The sequence below is a fragment of the Chiloscyllium plagiosum genome, chromosome 12 (assembly GCF_004010195.1).
Source record: "Chiloscyllium plagiosum isolate BGI_BamShark_2017 chromosome 12, ASM401019v2, whole genome shotgun sequence".
Taxonomy (NCBI): Eukaryota; Metazoa; Chordata; class Chondrichthyes; order Orectolobiformes; family Hemiscylliidae; genus Chiloscyllium; species Chiloscyllium plagiosum.
In genome coordinates, this window is record NC_057721.1 from 78,977,550 (window position 1) to 78,987,824 (window position 10,275).

The following is a 10,275-nucleotide window of genomic DNA, read 5'->3' on the forward strand; positions in this document are numbered from 1 at the left end:
ATGGCCAATTCACCTGACCTGCACATCTTTGGACTGTGGGAGGAAACCGGAGCACCCGGAGGAAACCCACGCAGACACGGGGAGAACGTGCAAACTCCACACAGTCAGTCGCCTGAGGCGGGAATTGAACCCGGGTCTCTGGCGCTGTGAGGCAGCAGTGCTAACCATTATGCCACCGTGCCGCCCACAAGTAGGTTTTAGTAGGTTGAATTTGAATGCTGAATACAGGGTTAAAGGCAGGATTCTTGACAGTATGGCGGAACAGCAGGATCTTGGGGTACACCTACATGGATCCCTCAAAGTTGCCACCCAAGTTAACAAGGTTGTCAAGAAAGTGTATAGTGTTTTGGCTTTCATTAACAGGGGGATTAATAGCTGTGAGGTTTTGCTGCAGCTCTATAAAACCCTGGCTAGACCACACTTGGAATATTGTGTCCAGTTCTGGTCACCTCATTATAGGAAGGATGTAGATGTTTTAGAGAGGGTTCAGAGGAGAATTACCAGAATGCTTCCTGGATTGGAGGGCATGTCTTACAAAGAGAGATTGAGTGAGCTAGGGCTTTTCAAGCTGCAGAGAAGGAGGAAGAGAGATGACTTGATAGAGGTGTACAAGGTGATGAGAGGCATAGATAGAGCAGATGGCCAGAGACTTTTCCCCAGGGCAGAAATAGCTGTCACAAGGGGTCATAATTTTAAGGTGTTTGGAGGAAGGTATCAGGGTGATGTCAGAGGTAGGTTCTTTACACAGAGTGAGGGGTGTGTGAAATGCACTGCCTGCGGTGGTAGTAGAATCAGAGACACTAGGGACATTTAAGTGACTGCTGGACAATTGTAATCCCACAATTGACAGATAAAGCTGAGTTCTCCAACTCTGTCACATCCAGTCATGAATGGTAGTAGACATTTAAGCAACTCACTGGAGGGGAAAGGTCCACCAGAGAGGTTTTGCCAAACAGATTTGTTTGAATTTAAACTTTGAACAAATTGGAATGAGGTGATCAGGTGTGGAGTGGATTGGATTGGAAGGACTGTTATTCTGAACGTTTTATTTCTTTATTTTTCTGATTTTTTGTTCTGTAAGAATTTGTACTTAGGAGTTATGTACCTTTGCACCTAAGTGGCAACTTGTTAACTTTTCATTGCACTCATTTGAGTACATGTGACCATAAACTAATAGTGATTCATTCTAATTCAACTGATTAAATTTTCAGATGATCTCAATAGCAGTTCCCTCATCGCAAAAAATATGGAAAATAGGAACTGGAGTAGGCCATTCGGCCCTTCGGGCCTGATCTGCCATTCACTATGATCATGGCTGATCATCCAACTCAATAGCCTGTTCCTGTTGTTCCCCCACATCCTTCGATCTCTTTAGCTCCAAGTGCTATATCCAGCTCCTTCCTGAAATTGTTCAATGTTTTGGTCTCAACAACTTTCTGTGGCAGAGAATTCCACAGGTTCACCACTCTGTGGGTGAAGAAATTTCTCCTCATCTCAGTCCTAAACAGTTTACCCCATTTGCTCAGACTGTGATCCCTGGTCCCGAATGCCCCTGATCATCAATAACCCTCCCTCATCTACCCTGTCCAGTCAATAGACAATAGACAATAGGTGCAGGAGTAGGCCATTCTGCCCTTCGAGCCTGCACCATCATTCAATATGATCATGGCTGATCATCCTTAATCAGTATCCTGTTCCTGCCTTATCTCCATAACCCTTGATTCCACTATCCTTGAGAGCTCTATCCAACTCTTTCTTAAATGAATCCAGAGACTGGGCCCCCACTGCCCTCTGGGGCAGAGCATTCCACACAGCCAGCATTCTCTGGGTGAAGAAGTTTCTCCTCATCTCTGTCCTAAATGGTCTACGCCGTATTTTTAAGCTGTGTCCTCTGGTTCGGCACTCACCCATCAGTGGAAACTTGTTTCCTGCCCCCGGAGTGTTCAAACCTTTAATAATCTTATATGTTTCAATCAGATCCCCTCTCAGTCTTCTAAACTCAAGGGTATACAAGCCCAGTTGCTTCAGTCTTTCAGTGTAAGGTAGTCCTGCCATTCCAGGAATTGGCCTCGTGAACCTACGCTGCACTCCCTCAATAGCCAGAATGTCTTTCCTCAAATTTGGAGACCAGAACAACACACAGTACTCCAAGTGTGGTCTCACCAGGGCCCTGTACAGCTGCAGAAGAACCTCTTTGCTTCTATGCTCAATCCCTCTTGTTATGAAGGCCAGCATGCTATTAGCCTTCTTCACTACCTGCTGTACCTGCATGCTTACCTGATAGAATTGATGGGTTTCTATTAGATCTCCCCTTATTCTTCTGAACATAATCCTAACTGATTCAACTTCTCCTCCTGCCTCAGTCCCGTCATCTCAGGAACCAGGAATTCCAAATTCATTAATATTCCTTTGTAATTAAAACTCCCCCACTTGAAGATTGATCTCTATTATTTCATGGAGTGAAACACCAGTGTTTTGATATTAGTTTATTTCAGTGAGATGTGACAGAACCAATTCCTGTTTGGGCTTCCCAGCTGTTTTAACAATGCAGAACGAGATAGTGAAAGTGTCCCATGGTCTGAAATGCCAGAGTGGGAGGGTTTGATCAGCACGATTTCCTCCATCTTTACCAAAAGCAAAAGAATGTGTAATAATCAATCCATCTCCCCTTACAGTGGTCAACCCAGGAAGGCCTGCAAAACCAAACATCAGAAAACATGAGTCAATCAGTAAGACATACGGCCTTTTTTTGAAAAATTGACTGGAGGCATTGGGATTACCTTTCTCTGCCCTCTGAAATCATGTCCACACCCTCTTCCCCTGAAGGTGCTGACTCATCTGAGGGTAAAGTAATCTATAAAGAGCTGATTTAGGAATTATTCCCCATGCAGAGCAAAAAGCAACATACTGCAGATGCCAGTGATCTAAAATTAAAACAGAAAGTGCTGGAGAAACTCTGCAGGTCTTGCAACAATCTGAGGAGGGAGAAAACAGGCTTAACATTTTGAGTCTGATATACTTCTCACTGAGAACACCAAATGTGTCACTAATTCTAGGAATGTACGAGGAATTATTCTCAATTAGCCAATACCAGACTCTCCCATGAGATCTGTACCCAATCATTAGGAATCTCCATGTATTTCTAAATACGTGTTCTATATTGTTCCAACAAAATATGGGCAAATAGAGTCTTGGAACTATAGCTCGGGCACAGAAGGAAGCCAGTTGCCCCCTCATATCTATGTCTGTTTACTAAGAGATCAACTCTCCTAGTTGGGTGGTCATCGTGCGGCTGTACAGCACAATGGTTAGGCCACTTTTGGAATACCATATTCAGTTCTGACCTCCCTCTTATAGGGAGGATGTTGTGAAACTTGAAAGGGTTCAGAAAAGGTTTGCAATTATTTTATTGGTGTTGGAGGCTTTGAGCTACATGGAGAGGCTGAATAGGCTGGGGCTGTTTTCCCTGGAGCGTCTTTATCCCTAGGGTACCAGAAACCAAAACTAGAGGGCCTAGGTTTAAGATGAGGTGGAAAAATTTAAAAGGAACCTAAGGGGCAACCTTTTCATGCAGAGGGTGGTACGTGTATGGAATGAGCTGCCAGAGGAAGTGGTGGAGGCTGGTACAATTACAACATTTAAAAGGTATCTGAATGGGTATGTTAATAGGAAGGGTTTGGAGGGATATGGGCCAAATACTGGCAAATGGGACTATATTTGTTTAAGATATCTGGTCAGCATGAACAAGTTGGACTGAAGGGTCTGTTCACTTGCTGTACATCTCGATGACTCTATGACATTCCTCTGCCTTTATACGTTCAATCCACAAAATGTCTCTCTTCAGGTATTTATCCAGTTCTCCATTGACAGTCACTAAACACTCACTACCAGGAATGCTTTCCCTCATATCCCCTTCTTTTGCAAATCATCCTCAGTCAGTGTCCTTTGGATTTTGATCCTTCTTGCAAAGTGATCAACTATTCTATTTACTTTAACCAGATTCCTTATGATTCCTGGACTAGATCTCCTCTAAATGTTCTCTGCTCCAAAGACAATACCCCATCCAGTTAAAAGCGATACTCCTTAGACTTGGCAGCACTCATTGTCTTTTTCTGCACCCAAATCTAATGCCTTCACATTTTTCCTGAAGTGAAATACTCCATTTGAGCCAGGAACAGAGTCTAATTCACCAGAAATTCCCTGCGATTAAACTCTCTCCTCCTAATGCACCTGAGGGAGGAGGCAGTAACAAATCAATCTCTGCAGCAATGTTGGGGTAACCAATCAGCATCTGTAAAACTCTCTGTAACACTCTCTCACCATGAAATCTGGTTTTAACATGTTTACATTATAATGTTCAGTAATACTTATCTCACTGCAACAATCTTTGTTCCACTTCTACACCACAGCACTCTCTTTGACTCACTGTAACACTACAACACACCACTCACTCCAACACTCGACAACGCACCTTCATTGTAACAGACCCTCACTGTAACACTCTATGACACATTCTCACTGTCACACTGTATAACCCACCCTCAACTGTACCACTCTATAACACACCACTCATTCCAACACTCAACAACAAACCTTCACTGTAACACACCCTCACTGTAACATTCTACAACACACCCCTCATCATAACACACTCTATTACACATTTTCTCTGTAACACTCTACCACACTGGAGGATGAACGTCTCATTTTTTGCCTTTGGACCCTCCGACCGCAACATCAATTCCACCAGGTTCCTTATCTCCCCTCCTCCCCACCTCATCGCAGACCCAACCCTCCAAGTTGGCACTGTCCTCTTGACCTGTCCTACTGTCCATCTTCCTTCCCACCTATCTGCTCCACCTTCTTCACCAACCTATCACAATCACCTGTACTGAACTATCACCTTCCCAGCTATCTTACCCCCACCCTCACCTCCACCCTCCTATTTCTCTCTCTGTAGAGGTCAGGTCATTGAGTATATTTAAGACCAAGATAGATAGGTTCTTGAGTACCAAGGGGATCGAAGGTTAGGGGGAGAAAGCAGGAGAATGGGGTTGAAAAACGAATCAGCTATGATTGAATGGCAAAGCAGACTCAATGGGCTGAATGGTTTAAGCTTTGCTCCTGTGTCTTATGGTCTTATAATACACTGTTCATTTACAAGCTCTCTGAAACCCTTTCCTAACTGATACTTGAAATATCTGTTCACAGTAGGGGTTGATGTGTGTGGCCTCAACGTCATTACAGTGTTTATAACCTGGATACAGGAACCAGTAACATCCCATCAATCCATTACAAAATAGATACATCACTACAAAGTGAGAGAAGGTACAATTTCTATTGTAACATACCAGGCCTGCATTCCTTGTTGATTCACGATCACTGCTGCACAATCGATGTCAGTTTGTAGATTAGTATTTTCGTTCAGGAATACTATAGTGAGCAAAGAAATGTGGTGTTAGAATCAGAGTTTAAATCTGTTGTGTTTTGATACAGATTGAGAAATTTCTATGTTGCCGATATCGTAAATATTGATCCACAACTATTATTTATGGTGGAGAGGTCAACGTTCTCACCTGTTCCCAGGTAAAGAGTTACTTCTAATTTGGTATCCACTAAGATTGTGGGTACCTCATTGGGTTGGTCATCCAGAGAATGAGACCAATGATCCAGGGAAATCAGGACTCCCGCCATGGCTGACAGGTTGTTAAACATTCTGAATTTAATGAGGTCTAAACAAATTGCTCGTGCCAGTAATGGTGACCATGAGACTATCACAAAACACACCTGGTTCAGGAATGTCCTTTAGAGAAGGGACTTTCTCATCCTTAGCCGCGCAGTGATTCTGAACCCATGACAATCTGCTTCACTCTGAACTTCCCTTTAAAGTTATACACTTGCACCTTTTCACAAGTTATAAATGCTGACCTGACCAGTGATTCCCAGTCCCATGAGGGACTACTGTTGGAACTGATTCCTTGGTTAGCATCTTCTATTGATGCTGTGTAGATGTATTCTCTCAGGAAACATCACCAAGAGTATTTGTTATGTCTATTCAATCACCCCTCACTCTCTGTGTAAAACAATAAGGTGACCCAAGTGGTTCATCCTTTCGTCATGGTAATCACCTCAGAGGGTTTACCACCTTTGAAATGTATTTTCTTTGAATTCACACTCGACACAAATGTTGACGTTATGATCGGTCAATGTAGAGATGACACAAGAATTGGTGGCATGGCAAATAATAAGGAAGGAAGACTGAGACATTACAGGATGGTGCAGATGAGTTGAACAGTGACAGATAGAATTTAATCCGGAAAATTGTTAGGTCATGGATTTTGGAAGAACATCAGAAAGCAAGAGAGTACACATTGAATGGAAGGACCCAAGGAAGTGCAGATGATCAGCGAGACGTTGCTATGTATCTACATAGATCCTTGAAGGCGGCAGGGCAAGTAGATAGGTGGTTAAGAAGGCATACTTACCTTTATTAGTGAAGGCACTGCCTACAAGAGCAAGCAGTTGTATATAACATTAGTTAGGCCACATCTAGAGTACTGTGTGCAGTTCTTGTCACCACTCAATGTGAAGGTTGTGATTGCAGTAGAGAAGGTGTGGAGAAGATTCACCAGGATGTTGCTTGGCCTAGAGAGATTGAGTAGGAAGAGAGACTGGAGAGGAGCCAAAGAAGATGAGCTGCTTGAGGTGTACAAAGTTAAAAATCACACAACACCAGGCTATGTGAACAACTACCTGATGAAGGAGCAGCACTCTGAAAGCTAGTACTTCCAAAAAAATCTGTTGGACTATAACCTGGCGTTGTGTGATTTTTAACTTTGTCCGCCCCAGTCCAACACTGGCACTTCCAAATCAGAGGTGTACAGAGTTAGGCTCGATAAGGAGAAACCTTTTCCCTTAGTAGTGAGGTCAATGACCATCAGGCATAGTTGTAAGGTAAGGAGGAAGTGGTTTAGAGGGGATTTGAACCAAAAAATCCCACTGAGAGGGTTGCTATTGTATGAAATCCACTGTCAGAATAGGTGGAAGAAGAAGGAACCCTCAAGACATTTAAGAAATATTTAGATGATCACTTGAGAGGCTATGGGGTAAGTGCTAGAAATGGGATTAGAATAGATGTATGGTTGATGATCGGTGCAAACAGCAATGGGCTGAAGGGCTTGTACAGTGACTGGAATGAGGCCAGCCAGCTGGTCTTCATAGAATATTGAGTTCCCTGATTGAGGCTGTTAAATTGGCTGATTGGTCCAATCAGGGAGCCCTGGCTGACAGATATAAACAGGCGTGTCAGAGATCCTGACACTGCAGTACCTGACTCTGATGAGGTGGCACCGTGGTCAAGGACTGTTCCTGTGTTAATAAAGCCTGACGCAGGCCGGTGCTGGAATACCTGCCTTTGTGGAGTTATTTTCAGCCTGTTTCCCTGTAGTAAAATCTCTAAAACTCACTATCACTTAATCTAATTTGTAATATAGCAAATAGAGATAGAGTCAGCTCTCCAGCGACATGGTCTTGTAAGGAAAATAATGAGAAAATCATTTTGGATTTTGCATTGTGCTAATTCACTTACAGTTGCAGTTCATGTGGCATTCATTTGTACCATTCGGAAACATGGCATCTGCGCACCACTGTTTGCTGCTGATCTGAAAGATCCCATAGTCTCCTGACCAGATCTTTCCCTTACAGTCTCTCTCATATTGTACTGCCAATGTACTGTACCCACTTGCATAGTAGGCCAAGCACACCCCTAGAATTAAAATGGACAGAGAACACTGTAGGTTAGAACACAGAACAAGCCCTCATATGACTCACACTACACCTGACAGAATGGAGACAATCCACAGTAAACATTTCCTTTCCACACGGCCTCAACACTGAATTCACCAGTTTCTAAATCTCCCCTCCCCCCACCGATCAGATCCGAACCTCCAACTCAGCTCCGCCCTCTTGACCTGTCCTACCTCTCCAGCTTCCTTCCCACGTATCCATTCCAACACTTCCCAGTCACCTCTCACCATCACCACCCACTTTCGCCCACCTATCGCCATCCTACCTATCTTTCCCCTAGTCCCATCTTCCCTCCCCTATTTGTCTCTCAGCCCCCTCCACAGTCCTGAAGAAGGATTAAGCCCAAAACGTTGACTCTCTTGCTCCTCAGATGCTGTCTGACCTGCTGTGTTTTCTCCAGCACCACACTTTATCAACACTGACTTCTCCAGCATCTGCAGTCCTCACTATCTCCTTTGTTGTATCCTGTTAGATTGTAGTTGTGCCTTTCTGTTGGCTTAGGAGAAATATAAATGACCAGTCAAAGTAAATGAGTAGAATTTGGCCAGCGAGCTGATCAGGTGTGACCTACATCAGGATCCTGAGATTATTATTATTTGGAGAAATGTATTTGTGAGGACACTAGGCTCTGTGGCTTGCCATAGTCACAGAAGACTGAGAGGGGATCTGATTGAGACATATAGGATTATGAAAGGATTGGACAATCTGGCAGCAGGAAACATGTTTCTGCTGATGGGTGAGTGCCGAACCAGAGGACACAGCTTAAAAATACGGGGTAGACCATTTAGGACAGAGCTGAGGAGAAACGTCTTCACCCAGAGAGTGGTGGCTGTGTGGAATGCTCTGCCCCAGAGGCAGAGTCTCTGGATTCATTTAAGAAAGAGTTGGATAGAGCTCTCAAAGATAGTGGAATCAAGGGTTATGGAGATAAGGCAGGAAGAGGATACTGATTAGGAATGATCAGCCATGATCATATTGAATGGTGGTGCAGGCTCGAAGGGCAGAATGGCCTACTCCTGCACCTATTGTCTATTGACCCTCTGCTGTCAGTGCTTTCGGTTCAGAAGGAGAAGTCATTAAAACCTCCCCATGGAGCAACCGTAACCGATTGTCCCTTGTTCCCCTCGCCAGAGACAATGAAGGGAACAATACTCAGAAAGAATCCTTCTGGATCCCCTCAGCTGATCAAAACCAATCCAGGAGATCACAGGGAACACACGTGTTACTACAATGATAATACCCTTCTGCAGAAGGTGGTCTCTGCCCCAGTCAGGTACCAGTCAGCTCCTTGTTGGAGGTGGACAGTCAGTAGCCAGTGCACCAGCTAACAATGTAACCCAGAGGCTCATGACTCTCTGCAAAAAGAACCATCCAACATCCAGTCTATTCCTGCTCCTGCAGAGTTTAAACTAAAGAGCAATTTACTCAGTCCAGACCAGACTCAGACGTTCACTGTCCCCACCAACCAGACACTCACCCACTGACTGACAGAACTACAGGAGAATACAACTGTCTCAACTTGTCAGGGCATTCAGTACGGCTTAAATAGAACAGAGAGGATGTTACTCACAGTCGGCAACTTTGTACTCGGTGAAGTCAACCAGTATGGAATTCTTTACAATGCGAGCAAGTTCACATCGCGAAAGGACTTTGGCGCTGGAGAGAGTGAGCAGGACACTGAGAACAATCAGTATCTTCATCCTGTCGGTGGGAGATGTGTCTTTGTCTGCGTCTGGTAACGGCTGCTCCTTTATACAGAATCACGCCTCTGGTTATCTGCTCCACAAAGTTAATTAACCTTGGACAAAAAAAAAAGGTCATCTAAATTTATCAGATTTGTACCAGGTTGTTCATGTCACACCGAGATTTAACAATCACGGCAACATAAGGGAAAGGAAACACAAGCTTTTCAGGTTGACTTCATTAATTTCAGGCCCCTTTTTATTTATTCATGGGATGCGGGTGTCACTGGCTGAGCCAGTGTTTGTTGCCCATCCCTAGTTGCCCTTGAGAAGGTGGTAGTGAGCTGCCTTCTTGAGCCACTGCAGTCCATAAGTTGTAAGTAGACCCACAATCTTATGACGTAGGGAATTCCAGGATTTTGACCCAATAACAGTGAAGGAATGGTGATATATTTCCAAGTCAGGATGGTAAGTGGTTTGGACAGGAACCTGCAGGTTCCCATGTTTCTGCTGCCCTTGTCCTTCTCGATGGAAGTGGGGCTGGGTTTGGAATTAGGCGAGTCTTGTACATGGTACACACTGCTGCTACTGAACATTGGTGGTGGATGGAGTGGATGCTTGTGGATGTGGTGTCAATCATGTTTTGTCCTGGATGATCAAACTTCTTGAGTGTTGTTGAAGCTGTATCCCTCCATGCCAGTGAGGAGTATTCCATCACACTCCTGACTTGTGCCTTGTAGATAGAGGATATGTTTTGGGGAGTCAGGAAGTGAGTTATTCACTGCAG

General features: G+C 44.2%; 1 protein-coding gene across 1 annotated transcript; it reads right to left on the reverse strand.

Annotated features, from left to right (window-relative positions):
- Nucleotides 1-2,480: 2,480 nt before the first annotated feature.
- LOC122555588 (lysozyme C-1-like) lies at nt 2,481-9,555 on the reverse strand. Its single transcript, XM_043701614.1, has 4 exons — nt 9,377-9,555; nt 7,589-7,765; nt 5,352-5,433; nt 2,481-2,693 (listed from the first exon to the last, which is right to left on the reverse strand). Exons 1-4 carry the CDS (start codon nt 9,504-9,506, stop codon nt 2,627-2,629), a joined length of 456 nt encoding a protein of 151 aa, XP_043557549.1. The 5' UTR covers nt 9,507-9,555; the 3' UTR covers nt 2,481-2,626.
- Between the last annotated feature and the right edge of the window lie 720 nt (nt 9,556-10,275).

Excerpts from the sequence above, each read along its gene's own strand:
- LOC122555588 (XM_043701614.1), bottom strand. The coding sequence starts at position 9,506 with ATGAAGATACTGATTGTTCTCAGTGTCCTGCTCACTCTCTCCAGCGCC. Across the intron at positions 7,766-9,376 it reads CGAGTACAAAGTTGCCGACT|GGGTGTGCTTGGCCTACTAT; the intron begins GTGAGTAACATC and ends TTTTAATTCTAG. Across the intron at positions 2,694-5,351 it reads CAACAAGGAATGCAGGCCTG|GCCTTCCTGGGTTGACCACT; the intron begins GTATGTTACAAT and ends TTGGTTTTGCAG.